This window comes from Corvus moneduloides, chromosome 20 (assembly GCF_009650955.1).
Source record: "Corvus moneduloides isolate bCorMon1 chromosome 20, bCorMon1.pri, whole genome shotgun sequence".
Taxonomy (NCBI): Eukaryota; Metazoa; Chordata; class Aves; order Passeriformes; family Corvidae; genus Corvus; species Corvus moneduloides.
The window spans coordinates 10,988,347-11,012,626 of NC_045495.1; the positions used below are offsets into that span (position 1 = coordinate 10,988,347).

The 24,280-nt window shown below is 59.9% G+C and overlaps 3 protein-coding genes across 6 annotated transcripts in view; 2 read left to right on the plus strand and 1 right to left on the minus strand.

The window, feature by feature from the left end:
• HIP1 (huntingtin interacting protein 1) overlaps nucleotides 1–3,836 on the plus strand; it is a 44,136-nt gene extending 40,300 nt beyond the window's left edge. For all 4 annotated transcript variants that reach the window (XM_032129819.1, XM_032129820.1, XM_032129818.1 and 1 more), the window contains exons 27-31: nucleotides 101–206; nucleotides 335–458; nucleotides 944–1,005; nucleotides 1,514–1,625; nucleotides 1,925–3,836. In XM_032129819.1, the coding sequence (XP_031985710.1) occupies nucleotides 101–206; nucleotides 335–458; nucleotides 944–1,005; nucleotides 1,514–1,625; nucleotides 1,925–1,935 (415 nt within the window). In that variant the 3' untranslated portion in view covers nucleotides 1,936–3,836. The remainder of the gene's footprint in view (nucleotides 1–100; nucleotides 207–334; nucleotides 459–943; nucleotides 1,006–1,513; nucleotides 1,626–1,924) is intronic.
• A 1,961-nt stretch (nucleotides 3,837–5,797) lies between these two features.
• Nucleotides 5,798–18,459, plus strand: LOC116453822 (nuclear envelope pore membrane protein POM 121-like). Its single transcript, XM_032129697.1, has 12 exons — nucleotides 5,798–6,082; nucleotides 6,347–6,511; nucleotides 8,644–8,724; nucleotides 9,025–9,196; nucleotides 10,143–10,234; nucleotides 11,000–11,070; nucleotides 11,780–11,904; nucleotides 12,305–12,407; nucleotides 12,680–12,850; nucleotides 13,166–14,926; nucleotides 15,763–15,891; nucleotides 16,104–18,459. The coding sequence occupies exons 1-12, from the start codon at nucleotides 5,811–5,813 to the stop codon at nucleotides 16,196–16,198; spliced, it is 3,237 nt and encodes a 1,078-aa protein (XP_031985588.1). The 5' UTR covers nucleotides 5,798–5,810; the 3' UTR covers nucleotides 16,199–18,459.
• A 225-nt stretch (nucleotides 18,460–18,684) lies between these two features.
• On the minus strand, nucleotides 18,685–22,016 carry NSUN5 (NOP2/Sun RNA methyltransferase 5). Its single transcript, XM_032129698.1, has 10 exons — nucleotides 21,895–22,016; nucleotides 21,653–21,775; nucleotides 21,368–21,542; nucleotides 21,181–21,289; nucleotides 20,775–20,913; nucleotides 20,285–20,400; nucleotides 19,772–19,950; nucleotides 19,487–19,691; nucleotides 19,262–19,414; nucleotides 18,685–19,111 (listed from the first exon to the last, which is right to left on the minus strand). The coding sequence occupies exons 1-10, from the start codon at nucleotides 21,985–21,987 to the stop codon at nucleotides 19,006–19,008; spliced, it is 1,398 nt and encodes a 465-aa protein (XP_031985589.1). The 5' UTR covers nucleotides 21,988–22,016; the 3' UTR covers nucleotides 18,685–19,005.
• Nucleotides 22,017–24,280: the final 2,264 nt, after the last annotated feature.

Here is a 24,280-nt window from a genome sequence, read left to right on the forward strand (position 1 = left end):
GTCACCAGAGCGGGGAGAGGATGGCAGAGTCCTGCCGTCACCACAGGGAGGGGACATGGATGGTGGGACGATGCTCCAGCCCCTCTCTGCTCTCCTGCAGTGACGCTGCCGACCTGGTGGTGCAAGGCAAGGGGACATTCGAGGAGCTGATGGTCTGTTCCCGGGAGATCGCGGCCAGCACCGCTCAGCTGGTGGCAGCCTCCAAGGTAGGAGCAAGGCTGCTCCCCTGCCCATGGTTCAGGGTGATGCTGGGGCACCATGTGGTCACCCCAAATCGTGGGGCTGGTCTTCTGCTTGCCAGGCGGGGTGTGACCCCTCCTCACTGCCCCGGCAGGTGAAGGCAGACAAAGACAGCGCCAACCTCTGCAAGCTCCAACAAGCGTCCCGGGGCGTCAACCAGGCCACAGCCAGTGTGGTGGCCTCCACCAAGGCTGGGAAGTCTCAGGTGGAGGAGAAAGGTAAGTGCTGGGCTGCAGGGATCTTAGAATCATGTAATCACTTAAGTTGGAGAAGCTCTCTAAGACAATTGAGTTTAATTGTTCCCCCACTACTAACCATGTCCCCAAGTGCCACATCTACATGGCTTTTAAATCCCTCCAGGAGCTGTGACTCCACCATGCCCTGGGCAGCCTCTGCCAGTGCTGAATAACCCTTTCTGTGAAGAAATTGTTCCTTTTATCCAACCTAAACCTCCTCTGGCACAACTTGAGGTCATTTCCTCTGGTCCTAATGCTTGGAGCACACACCTGACCCCAAAACCTTGAGTGCTCTTGGCACTCACCACCCTTGGTTGGTTGTGCCCCTCTGGTCTCTGCCCATGGCTGCCCCTTACTCCCTCCCTGCATATCCCATGATGCCAGATCCTGCCAGTGGTATGGGAGCTGCCAGGGGGTCCGAGTGGGGAGCAGAGCTTGAGGCGGGCTGGTGGTGTCTTTCTCCACAGATAGCATGGACTTCTCCGGCATGACACTCACCCAGATCAAGCGTCAGGAGATGGACTCACAGGTAGGAAATTCCCACATGGTTTGGGAAACACCTGGTCATGTCTCTCTTGGGCTGCCCGGGGTGGGGCATCAAATTTGGGGTCACCATGCCCAGCTGCCCCCAGGTAGCACAAGCACAGGGGAGGCCCAAGGTGTTTGCCCAGGAGTCATATGCACTTGGTCCTTGATCCCTCCCCTGTGCTGCTCCCATCATGGCATAGCAGCCCATGGCCACCCTGGTCCCCTGTGTGCTACCCACAGCACCCACCTCTACCTGGTACGGGGCAGCTCTGGGGAATTCCCCTGCCTGGAGTGCCCACACAGATCATTGCGCCTTCACCTGCCTGCACAAGCAGTGCCTACCTGAGCTCCATCCCCTCCCCAGGTCTGCTTGTCATTGGTGCACTCGCGGGATGCACCTCTGTGGTCTTTGGGCTCGACATTGGGGGCATAATGGGTGTGAAAGGGGAGTGCTTGGCCCAGCGCCGTACCAGGGTGCTGGCTGGGCATGTCCTGGGCCATGTCCCCAGGTGCGGGTGCTGGAGCTGGAGAACCAGCTGCAGAAGGAGCGGCAGAAGCTGGGGGAGCTGCGCAAGAAGCACTACGAGCTGGCTGGAGTGGCGGAAGGCTGGGAGGAGGACGGTGAGTGGTGCCAGCCCTGCTCCAGCTGGGCAGCTGCTCCCAGAAAAGGTGGGGCAGGATGGAGAGGCCCTGCCTGCCATCCATGGCAGTGAGCAGGTTTTGCTGCAGCTGGCACGAGCCTGGGGATAGTTGGCACACATGGGCAAAATCCTGTGTGGAGAAACCCGAGCTTGTGGGATCTGCATCACCCCCAGGCAAGGCCACCAGGTGCTGCTAGAGCAGCCCTGTGGTCCCAGCGGTTTGGGGCAAAGGGATGCTGGTGGACACTGCACCCCCTGACCCTGTCTTCCCGCCTATAGCTGCAGATTAGCACCAGTGGTAGAAGCAGCCCACGGGGGACAGCTGGGACCCTGCGGGGGACACCCCTGGGACCCCACTTGGTGCAGTCTTTTGAGAAGATCCCCAAGGAAGTGGTGCAGAAGCCCCCCTGAAGCACACATCCCCTGTGTCCCCCCAGGAGCCGCCTCCAGCACCAGAGCCGAGCCGCCAGCGAGCGCCCGGGCCCGGGGCGAGGGCTCGCGCAAACCGCACCTGTATTTATTAGAGCTGCTGGGGGTGGGGGGAGGTGTCTGCGCGGGGGTCTTTAACCCTTTAGTTTTGTTTTTGCACAGATTATGGGAACTCTTAGAGCCGTCTCTGGTTGAGCGAGAGCGGTCGGGCTTCTCTTGCCTCTCGTTGCTTTTCCAGCCTTAATCCAGCCCCTGGCTCGACATGAACGTCCCCCCGCCCCAGGAATGAGCATGCTGAAGGCCACAGGGGTACCACTGGGTGGGGGACAGCTTTCGGGGTGCTGCTGGGCTTGGTGCTAAGTGTGCTCCCACTCGGCAGGGGCACCAAGTGCCTTTGGCCACTGCAGGCTGGGAGGTGGTGTTCCCATGGGACACCCTGGCCAGTGACACGGGGTGCCAGGAACAGCTGGGAAAGGGGTGGCAGCAGGAGCGGTGCTGCCATGAGCTCCTGCACCTCATTCCAGGTCCCCAAAACACCTTCCAAGCCCCACCTGAGCTGGGCTGCTCTGCCCTGACAGATCACTGTGTTCATGCCAGCAATAAGCCCTCTGCAAGGTGCTGGGTGCGGGTTTGGGCCACCGCAGTGCCACTGCACAAGCCACCAGCTCCTGGGGATGGGGGGTGACTCTAGGGCAGCAGCAGAGGGTTTGGGGGGCAGCCAGGGTGCCCCAAAACCAGAGCATCCCAAAGCCAGAGCAAACAACTCCCTGACCCTGCTGACTTTGGTGCCACCCTGGTGCCACCGCCACCCTCCTGGGTGCAGGGGGACCAGGGCCAGTGTGGCTGTGGGCAGGGGTGGCCATGGGGCTGGCACCAGCAAGGGAACCTTTGTGCCTTGAGCAGGGGGCTCAGAGGGCAGGGGGGAATCAGCCACCTCCGGGCCCCCCAGCTCATCTCGCTGCAGTGGAGACAGTGACGTCAGACCAGGCAGCGATGTCCCCATCCCCCATGGTCCTGCTGGTGCCCCTGCTGGGGCCAGTGTCCCTCCACTCGGGGTGCTGAGCGCAGGATTTGGCCTTTCTCCCTTTGGGAAGGGGCTGGGCTGTCACTACGTGCTTTCCAACGGCGCCCACCCATCAGCACCCAGCTGGCACCTGGAGCAGTGGGACCTGCCACCACCGTGGCCTCGGAGCTGCCACCCCTCCACACAGCCATCCAGCGTGCAGGGACCCGCTGTTCCCATGTCCTCCACCAGCCCTGCTGCCAGCCCACCCGCTCTGTGCGCCAGCCCGCCAGAGGGACCTGGACCTGCCCCCGGGGGTCCTGCTGCCTCCCCACCCTCAACCCGTGCTGGCTCCCCTAGGATGCAATACCAACCATCCCGTTCCTGCAGGACACAGGGAGCCCCAAAACCCTCCCCACTTTTTTGGGGGGGAGTCTCGCCTGCACGACCAACTACCTCAGGCCTTGGGGCCGGGGAGCAGCATGGGGGTGACAGTGGCAGCGGGGGCTTGGGGGACAGTGGCACTGTTCTCGCCCAAATCCACTTGTCCCTTTTGTATCTCAGCCAGGTGTGGGAGGAGGGTCCCTGCGGTGTCCCTGGTGCTGGCAGCTGGTGACAGGGATGGTGGGGGTGCCCCCCCACTGCAGGGCAGGTTGATTTGAGTTTTCATTGTATGATAATAACGACCATGTTGTTTGTTTTGGATTTTTCAATAAAGCCTTCAGCCCAGCCCCGCAGCTTGGGGGGGGATGCAGGGGACCTGTGTCACAAGAGGGTCCTGGGCTCTGACCCCTTCAGTGTGCTCAGTGGCCCCCAAAATCACTTGGTGTCGAGGTGACCCAGGTGTTGTCCTGGTGATGACCTCCAGCCTTTGCCCCCCCTGTCCCACACCTGTGTGTCCCCATGGCCACTCTGCATGTCACATCTTTTTGCTGAGAGGGCACCAGGACCTGGTCCCTGCCCAGCCTCAAGGAGCACGGGTGGCTTTGGCCTCCTGACCTCCAGTCCCTTCCTGGGGGGGTGATGCTGCAGTGGGGAGGCCATGCAGATCATCCCAGGCTGTAGGCTCACCCTGGCAGAGTCATGGCAAGGCGGTCCTGCTGCTGGGTGGCCCATGGAGTCCAGACAGGGATCTAAGGGGAATGTCACCTCCTAAGCATGGTTAACCCATCCTGGGTAGCACCTAGTGTCCTCCAGCCCTGCCAGGGCCACCCAGACCCTTGAGGTGCGGAAAGCCCCGTGACAGCCACCATCCCTGCCAAGGCTCCTGTCATTTTCCTTGCTGTTGTCGCTGCCTGCCATGGTCCCTGCTCTGCAGGACAGAGCTGGCTTGCAGCAGCGGGGATATCCCCAGGGATAGCCATGTCTCCTGAGGACCCTAAGGGCACAGGCAGCCAGAGTGAATTTCCCACTGCTCTGTCCTCAGAGCAGGGTGGTGGCAGTGGCACCCTTCAGTTGGGACAAGGGGACAGGTTGGATACGGTGGTGACTGGCGACAGGCAGGACTGTGCCCACGTGTTCTGCACGTGGGCCGCATGGTCAGATACGGGGTTGGGACTGGGGACATGCGAGGACATGCAGGGACGGGGATAGGGGGACACAGAGGCTGGAATGGTGTAGGGGGAGCTGTAGGGGACAGGATGGGGAGGGGGACATAGGGAGGGGCAGAGAGGGGGACACAGAGGCTGGAATGATGCAGGGGGGGGTGTAAGAGACAAGATGGGAACACAGGAACCGGGAGAAGGAGGACATGGGGATTGGGGTGGTAAACAGGACGGTGGATTGGAGTAGTAGATGGAGAAATTGGAATCTGGGTGAGGAAGACGTGGTGGGGAAGGGGTGGGGGTGGAGCAGGCCCGAGGGTCCGGGTGGGGACAGGGGCACATGGCCTGGGGCAGGGGTGATGGATGACGAGCGAGACCCTGGCCGGGGGACGAGAAAGGGAGGACAGGGGCGTCAGGAGCGGTCACGGGGGCGGGATGGGGACACGGGGCGGGGCCGGGAGGAGCCGCGCCCGCCCCGCGCAGAGCATGCCGGGAGCCCGCGGGGGCAGAACCGGCCGTGCTCACCGGGGAGCCCCGCCCATCCCGGGGAGCCCCGCCCATCCCGGGGAGCCCCGCCCATCCCGGGGAGCCCCGCCCATCCACGAGGGAGGCACCGGAAGCTCCGCCCCAGGAAGCCGCGCCCCCCCGCGTTGACGCCGAGCGGGCCGGTTCCTCTCGCGCGCACTAAGCCCCGCCTACCCGCGGGGCCCCGCCCCCTCGGTGCACGGCGGCAGGACCGGCGGCGCTGAGGCGGGAAGCCCCGCCTGCCCGGCGTGTCCCGAGCCCCGCCCCCGCAGTGCGTACCGAGCGGGCCGGCCCCGTTCCCCCAAGCCCCGCCCCCCGCGCAGCTCCTGCCCGGTTGTTAAGCCCCGCCCCTGCCCCCGCCCCGCCCCGCAGAGCACGCCGGGAGCGGCGGGCGCGCGGCGATGGCGGGCGCGGGGCCGGGCGGGCGGCGCGATGGGGCCGTGAGGGCCGCGCTGGCCGTGGCCGCCGCGCTGGCGCTCGCCCTGGCCTGGCTGCTGCTGCGGGGCACGCTGCTGGGCGCGGCGGCGCTGGGCGCGGCGGGCGCCTGGTGCGCCATGCGGCCCGGCCCGCCCGCGCCGCGCCTGCCCGGCAAAGCCGCCGCCAACGGGGGCCCGGCCGCGAGGGCCGCGCCGCGTCGCCCCCAGCCCGGGTAGGCGAGGGGAAGATGGGGGTAGGGCGCGCGGGGAAGCTCCAGATCGCGTCGGAGGTGTTGACCGCGCTCTGTCCCCGCAGGGCTCCGCGCTGCCGGCCGCAGGCCCCGCGCCGCCGGTACCCGCTGCCTCAGACCCGGCCGGCCGTGCCGCTGTGCTTGTCCGCCGCCCGGTGGGAGGGCGGCTCGCCCCGCAGCGCGCCTTGGGCCCGCCGCGCCTGCCCGCTCCGCAGCCCCGTCACCGTGAGAATCGCCCCGCCGGCCGTCGGCATCGCCCGCTCCCCGGCGTGAGTATGGGGGAGTCCGGGACACACCTGGGGGAGCCCGGTTATCAGCCACGGTGGGGACCAGGACACACCGGCGGTAGCCCTCAGCCGGTGTGCTGTGTCCGGGATCAACATCCCATCCCGAGTGCTACCATGTGGCTGGGAGGATGGTGCTGTCCAAACCTCCGGGAAGGGCCGCGTGGGAGAGCCGTGTCCGCGCTTCTGTGGGGGGATCAGACCGGGGAGCCCAGCCTGCTTCACACCTCACTCTGCTCTGTTCCGCAGTCTGGAGCAGCTGGTCTCGCCTCCGGCTTTCCCAGCCACCAGCAGCCCTGACCCGTGTGCGAAGGAGACTGTGCTGAATGCCATCAGGGAGAGCAGGAAAAGGGCTGTGGAGGAAGAGGAGGAAGAGGACCAGACTTTTGGGAATGATCAGGAGAGCAAGAGAAGGTAAAAAGGCAGCAATTTTAAGTTGCAGCCAGTGCGCTGGGAAGGTCACAAATGGGATTCTTGCTTCAAAGGTGATGAATGGGATGTGTCCCAGAGCGTGCCAGGCCCCATGAGACTTGGAGTCAGGGCTGGAAAAGTACTGTGAGAAGTGAACTGCAGAGAGGAAGCACACCCCATCCATCACCCGGCCCTTGGTGCTGCATCCAAAAGTCCTCCAAGGTTTTGAGGTCAAAGGAATGCGGTTTAGGTGTGGGTCCAGTGTGTTCCCCTGCCTGGCTGGGATGTGTTGTGGGAAGTGGCTTCTCACGGAGGCTTGTAGACTGGGAAAGCATGGTGGGAAGTGTTGGTATCTGCCGTGGGCTCCGTCCTTCCGTCAGCCCTGGGCTCCCAGGAGAGACGGGATTACTGAGTGGAAGCATTGCATTTGGAGAGCTCCGTGCGCTTCCCTTGGGAGCTGATCTAGCAGAAGGAGGTGAAACAAGAGAGTAAACGAGGCACTGCTGCTTTTGTTACTCAAGGCCAGCAACTTCCATCCCTGCTTTCAGAGGAGGGAGAGTGCTGTGTTTTCGCCAGTGTTCTAGGAAGGACAAGGAGTAAATCCTGAGAGCCATGGTCTGCCAAAGCCTTTCCAACTACCTAGGCACAGCACTGCCTTGCCATCCCATCCTCCTGTTTTTCATAGAATCATAGGATGATTTGGGTTGGAAGGGACCTTAAAGCTCATTCAATGAGCTACCCCTTATCGTGGAAAGGGACACTCTTCACTACACCAGGTTGCACCAAGCCCTGTCCAGCCTGGCCTTGAACACTTCCAGGGATGAGGTAGCCACAGGTTTTCTGGGCAACCTGTGCCAGGTCCTCACCACTCTGAGGGAAGAATTTATTCTGTATATCCAATCTAAATTACCGTGCTTTCACTTTGCAGCCTTTCCCCCTTGTCCTATCACTGCACTTCTTGATGCAGTGCCTCTCCAGCTTTCTTGCAGGCTCCTCCAGATCCTGAAAGGCTGCTGAGATCTCCACACAACCTTCTTCAGGCTGAACAGCCCCTGATGTCTCAGCCTGTTTCCATAGGGAAGGTGCTCCAGTCCCCTTACCAAATTTGTAGCTCTCTTCTGGACTTGCTCCAACAGTTGCTTCATCCTTCCTAGTTGTGGCCATGGAGGCTGTTCCATCTGGGCTGGGCTGGGGAGCTGAGACAATGCTTGGGCAGTGCCTGGGGCATTGTCCTGCACCAGGGCTGCTGCTGGAGGTGACCCAGGGAGCAGAGCAGGGTAAAGCAGAGCACACCATCCTCCTCCAGCACTGAGTTCCTGTCTCTGAACACTTGGCTCACTGGATCTGAGCCCCACAAGAGCCAGTCAGGGTGACAACAGAATGGGTACACAGACAGGATCAGCTCAGGGTATTATTCTTTAAACTTTTTTTAATGTGGCAATACACAGCTCTGCCACAAAAGCCAGTTTTGAAGTCATTGATGTCTGGCAAGTGCGAGGAATGCTTGTAGGTAGAAAATTCCGTGTACTTGGTGGACAGAAAGGAGCTGTGTCAGCTGGAGAGTGTGGAATCGCCTGTGCCTTGGGGTCAGCATGCTCTGGGCTTGAGGGGAGCTCCTGGCCAAGTGACAGGGCTGTCCTACACCTCCAGCTCCATTTCACAGCAGGGAACACAACATGTCTTCTGTGATTTTGACACTTCAGATCCTCATGAAATCATAGTGGGAAGGGGAGTTCAGTTTTTGACTTGAACCGTCCAGGACACTGGTTAGGAAGAGCTCGGAGGTGGGAGTTTCAGAGCTCAGGTCTGTTCAGAAGGACTCAGCAGCTCATTTCTGGAAGTATTTTGGCCTATAGTAATGGATTTAAGCAAAGATTTGTATTTTTTTTCTTACACCAAACTACTGTGCCCAGGAGGCAGCTGGGGGAGTTCCTGGTGTTTGGGGTGAGAGTCAGTGAGGACAGGCCCACAGAGAAAATCTGCAGCAGGGTGTAGATGGGGGAAAGCTCTGTCCTAGGCATTTTGTGCTAGGAAAAAAAACAAGATTTGATCTCTCTCTGGGTGCTCAGCCTGCCTTTCCCCAGGCTGGAAGAGCCTTCCACGCTGTCATAGGCTTTCACGCTCTCTTTCCACAGGCGCCACGACAGCAGTGGAAGTGGGCAGTCAGCGTTTGAGCCACTGGTAGCCAATGGTGCCCCTGCCTCTCTCATACCCAAGTAAGTGCCCAATGGGCCAAAAGCAGCTCCTGGGACAGGAGGGGGAAAATGTCTGTGGGATCTGGAAAAGGGGGTTTGGATTTTGCTTGCAGAGCCTGGCTTTGGGGCAGAGCAAGAGAGGCTGTGGTTGTGCCCTTCAGTTTGTCACCCTGTGACAGCAGGGCTGTGCTGCTGCTGAGGGTCGTTTCTAAGCCCTGTGCTGTAAGAAGGAGCAAGATTGCCTTCCTCCACCTGCCCTGCATGGAAGGGACTGGTGGGCAGGAGCGGTGAGGGGCAAATCAGACCTTCATCCCCCTCCAGGCCGGGCTCTCTGAAGAGGGGCCTCATCTCGCACTGCCCCGATGACTGCTCCAACAAGAGGTCTCGCACCTCCTCCATGAGTTCCCTCAACAACACCTATGCTGGTGGGATCCCCAGCTCCATCCGCAACGCCATTGCCAGCTCCTACAGCTCCAGCCGGGGCCTCGCACAGGTAGGGACACAGTAGCTTGACATTCTTTTGGGATCACCCATGTAATCCCAGCTCTGGGCTCGTGAGGAGACTGGTGTGGCTGGAGGCCTAGACCCAGTGTGGCTCAGGCTGGCAGTCTCACCACCCTGGGGATCAGGTGGGCTGTGGGCCATGGGCCAAGCAGCAATTATGTGGTTTTTGGCGGAATCTCAGGCTGAGCTGTACTGCTGCTTTTACACCAAACCAAGAACACGACTGTTTTCCCCTCCCTCCTCCTCCTTGCCCAGTCTGCTAGACTGGATAGATCCAGGTAAAGGAAAAAAAAAAATGGTTTTGCTGTGCTGACATCCTTTCAGCTGGAGTCAGCAGTGTGGGAGCCGTGTGTTCCCACTCTGACCCCCATGCCAGCTGCTGGCTATGATGGAGCACTGCTTGTGGCCTGGCTGGGCTTGCAGACATGCAAGGGACACATAGACATGGCCAGTGGAGCTCTGTCTGTGTGGGGAAAGGTTTGCTCCAGGCGGTGAGAGGGAGGGGTTTGCTGGGGCTGCAGAGAGTCTGACCCTTGCATTGGATCCATGTGCTTTGAATTCCTGGCAAGGAGGTGCTGGCTCCCGCCAGAGCAGCCCTACACACAAGGGTGTCCAAAGCAGCTGGGTGGCCTCTGCCTGTGTCACATGAAGGCTGGCCCAGCAGTGTCCTCCCTCCCTGTGCTCAGCCAGGGCTGTAAAGGCCCTGGAGGCTGCTTGTTCCCCATGTGGATTCAGCTTGGGGTGGCCAGACTTTGTGCTCCCAAAAATGTGGAGGGGAGATAAGTGGTGGTGAAGCAGGAGAGGCTCTCAGCTCATTGGGCTCAATAGCTATGGCCCTAGGCAATGGGGCTTAGTGTGAGTGAGCAGGGAGGAGAGGGGCTGTGCTCTCTGCCAGCCCCACGCCAAGTTACTGCTGGTATCTCTCTGCGTTCCAGCTGTGGAAGAGAAGTGGTGTGAGCGTCTCCCCACTGTCCAGCCCAGCGTCCTCCCGCCCCCAGACACCGGAGTGGCCTCTCAAGAAAGCCAGGTAACCAGCCGGTCACCTGGTGAGTGCCTGCTCACTGATGGCCAGCCGGCAAGAGAGCAGTCCTTCCCAGCCATCCTAGCATGCAAGTCCCACTTTCCACTGGAGCTGGGACAGTCCAGGCCCCTCTCCCAGACATAACGATCAGGAGACCCACTTGTGTCGATTGGTCTCCCGGCCACCTTGTCATGCTGTGGCACGTCCAAGCTGTGCCACCCCTGGCCCGCTCCCAGGCCGGGTCAGAGACTTATGGGCACAGGTTGCAGCAGTGGCGATGGTGCCTCGTGGCATTGGCATGGCCTGAGTTGCTGGTTGCTGGATCATTGGGAAGAGACAGGCCCTGATTTTTGCCATCTCAAAGTCAAATCACAGTATTTGTATTTTAATGCCTGCCTTGGAGCATAGCCTGTGTTCTCCTCTTTGCCAAGTCAGAGAGCCTGAGCTTATGTCAGAACTAAAACTGACACAACCACCTTGGTGGGCCCAACCTGTGAGGGGCAGTGACTCCCATCTGAGGACCCCAGCTACTCTCCTGAGGCTGACTCGTCTTGCGGAGGGTGCACGGGCTCAGCCAAGCTGAGTCTGGAGCAGGAAGCAACTCCTCTGCCTGGAGCTGGGCAAAGCTTTTGTCCTGAGATCTGTTCACAGGAGGCAAATAAACACACCAGGGATCCTCGTGCGAGTCTTCAGCATGTTCAGTCTCATCCTGCTCCTTGGGGACAGGGCTGAGCCCAGGATTGGCCCTAACTGTCTCTCCTGCTTACACAGGGAAGAAGAGTCACTTCGTTCCAATGCTTCCACCCCAGTGAAGTCAGACAAGGAGCTGCAGACAGAGAAAGGTAAGTGTAGGTGTGCCCTGACACTGCACTCAGGTTGGATGGGTTACCAGTGCAAGCAAGAGAGCAGGACAGGAGGTAGCTGAGGTCTGCAGTGGGAATGGTTTGAGAGATCACCTGGAAACTTGGCATGTGCTGCTCCCAAGGCAGTGGCACTTCTGCTGGCCTCAGTGACTGCTCTAGTGGGATTTCCAAGTGATAAGGGGATGCTGACAGTGTTGGGGTGCTAGCAGATGCCTGGGAGGTGGCTTGCAAGGGGGAACTCCAGCTCCCAGCCCAGCACGGGTCAGGTGTCAGCCTTAGTCCACAACCTGCTGTGGCATGAATAGCACCCTGACCAAATTCCAGTCTGAGCTTATTCCAATGCTTCCTCAGCTAAAATGGAGAGGAAATCCTCTGTGCCCGTGGCAGGTGGGCCCCCATGATAGGGTGCCAGCTGTGGCATGTGATTTGGGTAGGCAGTGTGTTGGCACCATCCATGGAGCTGGGAGGGGGCCACTGCCCCACAGAGCCCCGCCAGCCTCTTGTCACAGACCTCCTGGATGTGGAACTGCTCTTCAGGGCATCACAACCTTGTCCTCAGCTTCAAGCTGTGCCCCTGGCTCTGCCCTCTGAGCGGGGCCACCCAGAGCGGGGCCAGAAGGGACAACCCTGTCACTACAACCAAACACCTCTCTGCCCAGAGCTTGGCCTAACTTGTCTCCTTCTATAGTGGTGGAGTCACCAGTGTGGAAGAAGCAGAATTCCCTGAGCCCACCATCCGCATCGGGGAGCAGTGGGAAGCGCAAGCGGAAGATCCCGTTGCTATCGTCTCTCCGTGGGGACCAGCTGGTGCTGGTACGTCGCTGTCTCACAGCCCCTCTGGCCCCGCTCTGGCAATAGAATGTGCTCACTGCAATTTCTGCAGGGCTGGGGGCACACTGACCTGCCTGCCCTCAGGAAGGAGGCCCCGTCCTTGGCCGAGTGGGAAGTGACGCTCTCCCCAGCCCCAGTGTCTGGTGGGCTGTGCGTGGTTGTGCTGCCTGCTGCCGGACCAGGTAATGGCCTGGGGAAGGCTTGCCATGCCCTCAGTGCCACGCCGGGGGCCCACCAGAGTTGGGGACCGGAGCTCCGCGGTAGCTGCGGCAGGACCACCTGCTTCACAGGGCTCGCCACGGCCAGTCGCCAGCACACCTTCAGAGAGGCTCTGCCTGCTTCCCTGGGAAGGAGCTAAGCTGCTGCTGCTCTCTCTTGGCAGCCCCCGCCGCCTCAGCTGGGCTACTCCATCACCTCAGAGGACCTGGATGCAGAGAAGAAGGCAGTGCTGCAGTGGTTCAACAGTGTCTTGGAGGATAAGGCTGGTAAGGATGGGCTGGGATTGTGGAGGGGTAGGAACAAGCCCAGGTCTGGCAGGCCAGCATGGGCCAAGGAAGCTCCTGGGCCAGTGGTGCCTCGGGTTTGGGGGTGCTCTTGATGCCTTCCAGCTGAGGAGATCTCATGCCATGTGGTGCTGGGTGAGGTTCCCCAGGGCTGTAGGGTGTAGGTGCAGTTTCCCTGCCTGCTGGGAAGCTCTGCTAAGGGTTTGTTCATCACAGCCACTTGTGAGTCCTTATATCTTGCTGTTTCCCTGTAGATGCAGTTCCCAGCACCACTGCAGAGACAGTGCCTGTGTCCAAGCCGCTGGCGTTTGCTGTGACCTCCCCTGGGCCCATGCCTGCCTCCACAGCTCCTGCCCCAGCCAGCTCCTCACTCCTGGACAGCCTGAAGAAGATGCAGAGCAGCCAGGCTGTATCCACAGCATCAGGTGAGGAGGAGGGGGAGAATTGGCACAGTGTAACGCCAGCAGAGTTGGGCAGGTGCGGTGGGAACTCCTCGTTACCTCTGCTTGAGGCAGCTGACAAAACCCTCTGCTGGCAGCAGAGCTGGCAGGCAGGGCTTGAGATGACACCTTTGGGAATGCTGAGCCCCTGGTCCTGCTGGAGGCTTATGGTAAGCATGGAGGTTTGGGTGTGGTGGGTGCTGCTCCGGGAGCCTTTGCAGCAGTGGGTGGGTACCTGGCAGAAGGGTGAGCTGCTGAAGGTGCCCCCTTGTCCGTAAATAAGCTCTCTCCCCTTTCCAGACTCCACTGGAGCTGTGGCAGCATCCCAACCACCTCCATCAGCTGCACAGCCGCCTGCTCCTGCTGTGTCATTGGAGTCGAGCTCTCTGCCTGCCATCACTGCTGACACCAAGCCCATGCCTGTGTTGAGCACACCTGCCCCCAGTGCCCCCCCTGCCCTGGCGGTGCAACCCCCCAGCAGCCTGGCCCCTCCTGTGTTCACCGAGCTGGGCCAGACCCCCAGCAAGCCTCCCTCCTTCCCAAAGCCAAGCATCCTGTTTGGGATGCTGAACACCCCTCCAGCCAGCCAGCCAGCAGTGACCGTGGCCACTGCCGCGCCCACCACAGCCACTGCCACACTCACTGCATCCACTGCTGTGCCCACCACAGCCACTGCTGTGCCCACCCCCCCCACTGCCATGCCCACCACAACCCCCATCTTCAAACCCATCTTTGGTGCTGTGCTGAAGAGTGAGAGCCCAGCAGCCTGCACGGCTGTCACCTCCACTACAGCCACCGTGTCTGCAAGCTCGGGCCCTGCCTCGACGTCCTCCACATCCTCCATATTCAAGCCGATCTTTGGTAGCATCACTGCCGCTTCATCTCCAGCGAAAGTTTCTCCTTTCGCCTTCAAACCCGTGGCACAGCCAGCCTCAGAGCCACCAACTGCCTCCACAGCTACTCTGGCAGGATTCACGGGTCTTCCCAACGTCATCTTCACCACTGCAGCTACAACAGCCACCACCCAGAGTTCCTCCACGGATGCCACCATTAAACCTGTCTTCAGCTTCGGACTGAACCCGCCTGCCTCCACTGGCCCTGCTGCCAGTGTGACTCTCACCACTGCCACCTCCACCAGCACAACACAGCCTTTCCTGTTCGGGGGCCTGGCCAGCTCTGCTCCCAGCACGGAAACCAGCTTTGCCACCCCAGGGCCTGTGTTCCAGTTCGGGAAGGTGCCTCCAGCCACAGTCACTGCCACCACCAGTGTCCCAGGAGGCCCTGCCTTTGGCCAGGTACCTTCAAACTCAACAGTTGCTGCCACCACTGTGGGCTTTAGCATATTTGGGAGCACTACACTGACCTCCTCAGCCCCAGCCACCACAGCTCAAGCGCCACTGACATTCGGCTCCTCCGTTTCAGCTTTTGGCAGCTCTTTCAGTGCCAGTGCAAAGCCACCGCCACCGTACCCCAGCACTGGGAGCCAGCTCACCTTCAGTACTGGGGCTGCTGACAGCCAGGTGCCCGCCAGCAAGCCTGCTGCTGGCCCCATCAGCTTCACCCCCCAGTTCAGTTTTGGAGCCCCCCCGGCACAGTCAGTGGCTCAGCCAGCATTTGGCAGTGGTGCCCAGCCAGCCTTTGGCACCACCAGTGCCCAGGGCTCCTTTGGCACCAGCAGCACCCAGGCAGCGTTTGGGACCACCACCTCGGTGTTCTCTTTTGGAACAGCCACCTCCACCACATCCAGCTTTGGTTCCACCACCCAGACCACAAGCAGCAGCACCGGTGCCGCCGTCTTTGGCACCACCCCATCTCCTTTCACCTTCGGGGCCACCACCCAGTCGGGCCCCTCCACCAGCGCCTTTGGGATGGGTACGCCGGGCCTCAGCAGCGGGTCCCCGGCCGTGGCCTTCAGCTTTGGGGCTGGGCAGAGCGGGGCAGCCCCAGCAGCAGCGCCGTTCGGCTCATCTCTGCCACAGAGCGCGCTGGGAGCGCAGGGCCAGAGCACGCCCTTCGCCTTCACCATGACCAGCACTCCCAACAGCAAGCCTGCATTTGGAGGTGAGTCGTCATGGATGGGTCATGTTGGAAGGGACCTTAAAGATCATGTTGTTCCGTCCCCCTGCCATGGGCACAGACACCTTTCACTATGCCAGGTTGCTCAGGGCCCTGTCCAGCCTGGCCTTGAACATTTCCAGGATGGGGGTGGGGGCAAACAAGCCATCTTAGGCGTCTCGGGCAGTAGTAGTCCTGATGGACCTTGCCAAGCTCCTGGGGTCCACAGTCCTGGTGAGGCCAGTGCCCCTGTTATGCAGAGCTGAGCCTTGCCATACAAAGGGAAGACACTCCCATCACTGCCTGTCAGGATCCTGGCTGTCTGGGGAGGGGAATCCCTAAACTCTGTTCATTGGCCCCTGCAAAGGCACCAGCATCCCAGCTCTGCCCATCCAAGTGTCCTGCAGGAGCCAAAATCATTCCAGTCCTTAACAGCCGCCTGGAGTGCCTTGGTGAGCTGGAATGCTGCCAGCCAATGGCTGCCATCACTTCGTGCTTGCTCTCAGGGTTTCCCTAACACTTCAGATCCTCACTGGATATTCCCAGCTCCCACAGAACTGAAACCCACACAGTGAGCAACTCCTTGATCTAGAAAGGCCAAGGTCTTTGTTCCTCCCTGGCAAATCCTTCTGTCCAGCCCTGCTGTTGGGAGAGCCCAGGGATTATCCAAAGTGTAACTTACGCATTAAAAGGGCTTTTCAGGAGCAGAGGCTGGTCCTGGGGGATGGACTGTGGTGCTTCAGCCCCCAGATGGCATGCTGTGCCTCTTCTGGGTGCCACTGACTCCCAAAGGCTCTTTCTCCTTTGCCAACCCTGGCTCACAGTGACCTGTTGCTTTCCAGGAGCTCCTGTGCCCACCTTTGGGCAGAGCACACCTGTCCCAGGAGCCGTGGGCAGTGGAAGCAGCACCATTTCCTTCAGGACACCCAGCACTCCTGCCTCGAGCTTCGGAGGAGTCGGCACTTCCTTTGGTAAGGAGGGAGTTGGTGCTCCAGCCTTGGGGAGCTCATGGGTCCTGGTGTCCCCGCGGGCTGGGGACAGAGGTAGGGCCAGGTGTGCTCTGGGAGACGGCTCAGGTGGTACCTGCTGGACTCTGGGGGATGCCAAGCCTTCTATTTCTCCCAGGGTGAGGATCACGCTGATCCCAAAGCTACAGAGACCTGAGCAACCTTTCTGCTTCCAGGTTCATCCACCCCCACCTTCTCCATCGGGGCAGGATCCAAGATGGGCACTCGCCAACGGCTTCAGGCACGGAGGCAGCACACCCGCAAAAAGTAACCCTGGTGCTGCTGGGCTCCGCTGGCCCACGTGTGGGGGGTTCTGGGCTGGAGCTGCCCCCGTGGTGGGACCAGGCCTCATCCCCTGACACCCACCGGAGACCGTGCTGGGACGGGATAAACCAAACTCTTGTTACTTGAACAGTTCCAGAGCCAAGGCTGGACAAATCTCTGTACATATCCGCAATGTTCTTTTCCTCAGTTTATTTTGCCATGTTTAGTAATGTGTAAATTTCTCCCCATTTGCTTCTTCTAGCTGTTCCCGTGCCCCTCCCCAGCCCTCAGCCAGCCCCATGGCTGTGTCCCACTCAGAGCCTGACTGGTGACGTGCTGGGGTTCTGAGCTGCTGTCAGACACCATCTTCACCAGGTCCCAAAATCTTTCCCATTGTTCATCCCATGGCCTGGTGAACACAGTTCCATCCCCACAACCAGGGCTGGTTCCAGCCTGGCACTGTTTCGGTGCCACAGGTGACTGACATGGGTGCAGCTATAGGTGACACTCCTCGCTGGGGCCTAATGTCCTGTTACCTCCAGCTGAGGACATGCCATAGCCCGGGACCTGGGCTGGAGGCACGGGGTGAGGATGGGGGTCCCCCCACCCCTGTCCCATTCCCGCTGCTCCATGGGGCTGTGGGCTGCCCCCACCCTGCTCCCCCGTTCTGCTTTATCTGTGCTCCTGTTCCTGCACTCACTGAATCGAGTTTGGAGGAAGAGCTGAACCGTGTGTGTGGCGGCATGTTGGTTATGCCGGATTTGCTGTTTGGAGTTTCTTTTTTGGGGGGCACCAGTCCTTGGGGGGAGATGTGCCCCGGCTAATTGGGTGTTGACAGTAGCATCACTGCGTGGCTGCTCGTGCTGGGGAGTTGTCCCTTCCGTGTCGTTACTGGAAGGCAGCTAGGACAGGGGGTTCCAACCTTGGCAGTCTCTCCACTCCCTTTCCCTCTCTCCTAGGACCTCTTCCCCACTTCAGGGGAATCTGGAATTGCTCACACAAGGAGTCCAGAGCAGATGCATTCTCCCCTCTATCCCAAATCCAAGTTGTTTTTCATTTCTTAGCTCATCTCTATCCCTGTGGGTTTTACTAGCTCCTAGGAACTGTGGTGCTGCCTCCCCTGTCCCCATCCAGCCAGGAGTGGGAATCTCACCCTTCCCTGCCTTGGAGCTTCTCTGGAAAGAGACTGCCAGAGCTGGGGGTCACCAAAGAGCCACCCCCTGCCCTGCCCCAGGTGAGGGATGGGCACTCCGTTCCCAGGAGTGCTTTGCTGCCGGGTTTTTACTCTCCGAGCCGTGTGAGTGTGTGTGTCTGCTGAGGTCTAAATTAAAAAAAAAAAAAAGCAAGAAAAAAAAAACCAAAAAAAATCACAAATATTTAAACATTTTTTAATGAAATAAAAATTTATTTTTATATTTAAGCTAAATTGCCTTCAAATTCCTTCAAGCTTGGTTCAGTGAAGTTGCCAGTCCCGCAGCTGTTAGTGTTTAGCTGTTCCCACCCTGGCTGTGCCTGCGGGAATGCACTGTGCTGGGAAACGCAGCTGCATCCTGCAGGCTCTGCCATGCTCCCCCCTGCTGTACATCATCCCCTTCCTCTTAAATGTGACGTATGTGGATGTGACTAAACCTTTTTTGTTTGTTTTTATTTTTTAATTATTTCTCTGAGGGTGAGGAGCAGGAGCTCTCACATTACGGTGCTGAGTGCCAGGATCGAGGCATCTCTCCCAGCAGGATGGGCTCTGTGTGGCACAGAGGGGACACAGCCCCATAGTAAGGGGACATTAAGGACCTGCAGGTGCTGGTGAGGATGTTCCATCACCCACCAGCATGGCTGAGGGTGCAGTGGGCCGAGAGCAGCCAGGCTGGGAAAATGTGTCTTTGGTGTTGGAAGAAGCAGATGGGAAGGGGCTAGTGCCTGCCAAACTGACCCTGGGCCAGGAGAGCACCCACTCCCCATCCTTGAGGTGCCAGGGTTTGGCCAGGTCAGCTCTGATGAGATGGGGATGAGCTGGGACAAGGCTGAGGGCACCCTCGCTCTGGATGCTGCCCCAGGTAGTCCTACATACCCGTGAGGAGCCAGGCTGTCCCTTCCCTGCCACACAGGCCCTGCTGGGAGAGCCCCTTGTGCTTGGGGGGAGGCTGCGTTTTAACTGACTTGAAGACTTGGATCATTCCTGGTGTGGCTGATGAGGATTTTAGTGTGAATGTGCAATTTTTGTTTCCTTGCTTCTTATGTCCCTGGTTTAAAATAAAATTACTGTGTTCACGTGGCTGTGCCCGTGTGCGATTCCTGGGGCTGGGATTCCCAGGGTGCTAGTGGGGTTCAGGTCCAGCACCCTCTGGCTCGTGTGTCCTTGCTCCCCCAATTCAAAGACAGATGCACGGACAGGATTAGTAGTAGTAGTATTTCACTTTTTTGCCCCCACTTTGCCTCTACTATGAGCAGTAGCAATTTCAGGGCAGGACTGCACAAACACCCTGGAAAAGACAGTGAAGAGAAATAAACTTTTAATCTGCTTCATCCCTACAGTGAAATGTTTTTTCAAAGCTCCACATCAGGCTCGGGGATGGAATTTTTGGGGGGGGAAACATGATACTCCACCCTTAATCCAGCTGGAGGACCCCAGCCCTGCAGGGTGTGGAGCGGGGGTTGGCTGCAAGGGGCAGCCATGGCTGAGCAGTTGCCCCTTCCAGGCTGGTCCCAGTGTTGGCTTCTCACTATGACTACAGCTGGCACATAGCTTGACTTGTGTTCAGGCCAGTGTGTGTTCCCCACAGCCCCAGCTGTGAAGGGGTCTGTCCAGAAAATGTTTCACTCTTTCACCCGCTGCTTTTTCTTTTTCCTCTTCTTGGGAGCTGCTCCTGGCTCCATTCCCTCTCCTGGCTGTGGGTTCTCCTTGGCTACTGCAGGCAGGGAGCTGTGGACAAGAGCAAACTGAGCCACACTCACCAGTGCCCTCTGTTCCCACAGCCACGTCCCCTCACACCCTCCCCTGGGTGCCTGGAGCCCTGACCTTGGCAATGGGGCCCCCCAGAAGTAGCTGGAGTCCCCCACAGCCCCCTCTCACCTGGGAGCAGCAGCCCCTTCCCTGCACCGCTCCAGCACAGCCACGAAGAAGCCATGGGTGAAGGTCTCTGCAGGGGAAGCACGGAGGCAGCTCTCTGCTCCAGAGAAGGCAGCGAGTCCTCGGCAGGGCCAGGATGGGAAGGCAGTCACCAGCCTGCAGCATGGAAAAGGGGTCAGCACCAAACCCTGCCCCTACAGCCCCCCAAGTTCCCTGAGCCAGACCCACCTGAAGGCCGAGCCCCACTCCTGCAGCACAGCCTGCACCACATCCTCGTTCTCCTCCTGGTGTAGGGAGCAGGTGGAGTAGACCAGGCGCTGGAGAGCTGGAAAGCTCAGGGCATGGTTCAGGGCCCGGCGCTGGAAGCCAGCCAGTGCCTGCAAGCGTTCAGCACTCGGGGCCGCTTCCTGCCCCAGCCCCCGGGTCACCATCCCTGCAGGACAGGAGCTGTCACCTGGGGTCTGCACACCCACAGCCCAGCTTCAGGTGAGCAGCTGGAGCCTAACACATTACCTGAGCCACTGCAGGATGGGTCGAGAAGGATGTGGGTCACCCTGCTGTATTTGGAGTCTCTGGGGTCCACAGTCAGGAAGTCCTGCTGGGCCAGCTGGCAGCCAGTGACCCCTGCCCGTGTCAGCAGCGTGTTCATGGTGGCCACGCGCTTGGGGTCCACATCAAAGGCAAAGATCTGTCTGAAGGCAGAGCCCAGCGCCCAAGAGAGACTGTGAACAGACCACCTGGCCCCTAGGAACACTCAAATACTGGGCAGGCAGACCTTGAGAGCTGCCTCCCCTCTGGCAGGGGTATGGAATAGGGCCAGGGCCGGGAGGCTGGGAGTGAACCCCTACATGACTTCATGTCCCCTCAGGTCCTTCCAGTGGCCCAGCACTGTCAGAGCCACCAGCTCACCTGAGTTGGTGACAGGCTGCAGCTCTTCCTGCCACCTTCTTGTGCTCTCTGTGGGCTCAGGGGGACCAGGGCCACGTCCCCCCTTCCCTCCACCCCTGCACACAGCCCTGCCCTCACCCCTTGTTCTTCAGGATGGCAGCCAGGTGGCTTGTCTTGTTTCCAGGGGCAGCACAGGCATCGATGACGTGGGAACCGGCAGCAGGGCCAAGGAGGAAGGCAGGGAGGCAGCTGGCCTGCAAGAGAGCAAAGACCATCAAAGGGGTGGGCAGAAACACCTGGCCCCTCCTCGGACATGGCTGATGCTGTGGGGTCACAGGGACCACCATGACACAGGGCCAAGGCCACCACCACCCTCCACCAACAGCCTTGCCCAACCCACAGTCCCCTGCTCCTCCCAGCTGCTGGTCCCCAGCTCCCACAGGGGGTTTTATACCCCAGGATTTCATCCTGAACCTTCAAACTATGGAAGCAAAGCCTCAGGGGAGTCCCCCAGTTTCTGCTTAGACTTAAATGCTGCAGCAAGTTGAGCCATTGTGGAAGGAGCTCACCCTTCCACCTGTCGGTAGTTTTCCTGCCCTTGCAACTTCCTGCTCCCCAGTTCCCTCACCTTGTCCTGCAGAATTATGTGTCCTGAAGTATACAGCAAGTTGTCATGGAGGTCTGTCTGCGCAGGGAAAACCAACAGCTCCGGGAGATGAAGATCCAACAAGAATTTTTTTCCGGAGAGGGCCTTCAGCTCCTCCACACTGCCCATGAGACATAGGGAGCATGAATACAAAGACTTAATCCCAGTGCCTACAGCAGAGCCCAGGCTGAGAACCCCCTTCATCCCACAGCTCCTCTCCAGCTCCAGGCAGCACCCAGAGAGGCAGCATCTAAGAATGGGGGGTGATTGAGACCCCAGCCCAACCACCCTGAGCACCAAGTTCAGCAATCCTTCAATCCACCAGACCTCATCCCATGCCACTTGCTGACATCCCAGGAAAGGCAGCATAGCAGAAAGAAATACTCACCTGGCTGCCTTGCCCAGGTAGGTGTATCCCTGGCGCTTGAAGAAGTCGATCACATCGTCCACACAAGTCTTCAGGGTGTTGACCCGGACGTAGCGTGGGACCTGGGAGGCTACAGGCGCTGGACAGGTCAGACGCGGCCCTCCACTGCTCCCAGCACAGGGTGCCCACCCAGCCCGAGCCCACTCACCTGCGGGGCTTACCGCCTGCTCCGGGGCCAGCAGGTCCTCGTTGCGGCTCACCTGGTGCCGCACCTTCATGCGGGCCAGCTCGGCCTCCAGCCGCGCCCGGTGCCGCCGGGCCAGCGCCTTCCACCGGCCCCCGCACTTGAGCCCCTTGCCGAAGAGCAGGTCATACACCAGGACCTGAGGGGAGGGGACGACGTGAGCCCGGCCCCGCCGCTCCAGGACACCGCGGCTTCAGGGTACCGCGAATCCCGGACACCGCGGCCCAGGGATTACGCGACTCCCCGTACCTTCGCCAGCTGCGGCGGCAGCTTCTTCTCGGCCTGCAGCAGCGCGGCTCCATCCAGCAGCTTCTCCAGCACCGAGGCGTAGCGGAGGGTCTCGGACACCAGCGCGTACAGCTGCCGGACGTGCTGCGGAGCAGGCAGCGGTGAGCGCCTCCGGGCCTGCGCCGGGCTCCAGGGCTCCCCCGCACCCTCCCGAATGGGATTCCCCCCCGGCCGCCCCGCACCCCCGTCCCCTCCGGGCGCACCGGGAAGCCGCTGTTGTACACGAGGCTCTTGAGGCCGCCCTCGCCGCGCTCCAGCCCCGCCAGCACCGCGGCCGCCGCGCTGTACAGCGCCATGTGCGCCCCGCGCCGCTTCCGCCGGGGCCTCCGAGGCCACAGGGGGCGAGCGCGGCCCCGCTCCGGGGTCGCTGCCCGGGGAGCGGGCCGAGGGCACGAAGCGGGGCGCACATGGCGCACATTCCGCAGCGCCGGCGGAAGGACCCGCGTCACCCTGGCTACACCATCATCGCAGTGACCCCGGCCAACCCAGTCACCCCGGTCACCCCGGTGATCCCAGCCACCTTGGTCACTCTGGCCACCCCATCATCACAATGACCTCGCCCACTCTGGTCACCCCGGCCAGCCAGTGACCCCGGTCACCCCCATCATCCTGGGCACCCCATGATCAGTGACCTTGTCCAGCCCAGTGACACCAGCTACCCCCATCACCCTGTTCATCCTGGTGATCCCAGCCACCCTGACCAGCCAGTCACCCTGGCCATCCCAGCCACCTCCATCACCCCAGTGACCCTGGTCACCGACTCCGGTCACCACCCTGGACACCCCATCCGGTCCCTGCATGTGGAAGCACGCTGACGTTACTACTGGTTGCTAGACCTTGTGATACCCTGTGGGTGATGGGTTGGTGGGGATTTACTGTGGACTTTGGTGGTGTTTATGCTGAACTCAAACAAAGCAAAGGATGCCCAGCCCTGGAAAGAGGGGTCTGCTCCAGGAAAGGGATCTGCTCTGGGAAAGAGGGATCTGCTCTGGGAAGCTCAGAGCTGTCCATGGAGGGCAAAGGATACCCCAGGACAGCCACCATAAGGCAGTGTCCCAGCCACCTGGACATGGCTTTGAAACTGTCCCAGCACTGTCTGGTGTGAAGGATCAGTCACTCCAGCACGACCAGCTCCAGGGACACCTGGATCCAGGGACGGACAAGAGCTGCTTTGCAGTGTCTGAAGGGTTAGCAGTGGGTGCTGAGGATCAGTCATCTTGTACCTGAACAATCAGAGGGTGTAAGAATCTCATCCTAGTGACAGGATCTGAGGGAATGGCTGGAGCTCTGTCACTGTCAGAGAAGGTTTAGGTTGGTATCAGTAAAAGGTTCTTCCCACAGAGGGTGGTGGGGCACTGCCCAGGCTCCCCAGGGAATGGTCACAGCCCCAAGGCTGCCAGAGCTCCAAGAGTGTTTGTACAACACTCTCAGGCACAAGGTGGGATTGTTGGGGTGTCTGTGCAGGGCCAGGAGTTGGACTCGATGATCCGTGTAGGTCCCTTCCAGCTCAGGATATTACATTGATTCTACAATACTTGAACCCATGGAAAGGCATGATCAGGAGCCCCAGCTTGGCGGGGATGCAGGAACAAACATTTACCTTGGTGGTGCCGTATTTTATGCCCTGGCCTCTGGTCGGCACAGGCTGGTTGTGCATTTTGGTGACAGGACCAAGGAGCAGGTCCCTGGTGACCCTTTGCAGTTTGCAGGAGCCACTGGAGAGGCACTGCTGGGCTGTGTGCAGAGTGGCTGAGCCCCTCAGGTGCCCTGCTCCCCTCAGCCCATGGCCCTGGGCAGTGTTCCCCCCTAGCAGGCTGGGCACACAGTCCCCCATGCTGGCTCACAGCCCTGGGCAGCTGGAAAGACCAGGACTGACCTGCTGCCTGCACACAGCTCTTCAGCTGCTTTTTGTGCTCCCATTTCCCCCTTCAGCAGCCCCTCATCCTGCAGAGCACCATGGTTGCCCACTCAGCTCCGGCTGTGCTCGTAGTCTCAGAGAGGGTCCCTGTCTCAGCCAGCAACCAGCCCATCCACCTCAAGCTCTGTTTGGAAGGATGAGCCTGAACACTCATGGCTCACTCTGTTCAGGCATACAGACCTTTCCAGGGGGACATCCAGGCAGGTAAGCTGTGTTTCAGACTGGGGATGGGGATGCTGAGGTCAAGGCTGACATTTTATGCTCTTAGAGGAGAGGGAAAGGACTCTCCTGTACTGATGGAGCTTGTTGTGCAGCACCACAGCTTCCATGGGAGGACAACTCTGCCATAGCCTTAACTGAGACAAGCTAAGAGAACTGAGGCTGTTCAGTCTGGAGAAGAGAAAGTTCCAGTATCTGAAAGGGGCTACAAGGAAGCTGGAGAAGGACTTTTCATCAGGAACTGGATAGATCAAGGGGAAATGGGTTCAAACTGAAAAAGGGAAAATTTTAGTTAGATATATGGAAGAGATTTTTCCCTGTGAGGGTGAAAAGGCCTTGGCACAGGTTGCCCAGAGAAGCTGTGGCTGCCATCCCTAGAAGTTTCCAAGGCCAGGTTGGATGGAGCTTGAAGCAACCTGGTGTAGTGGAAGGTGTCCCTGCCAATGGCAGGA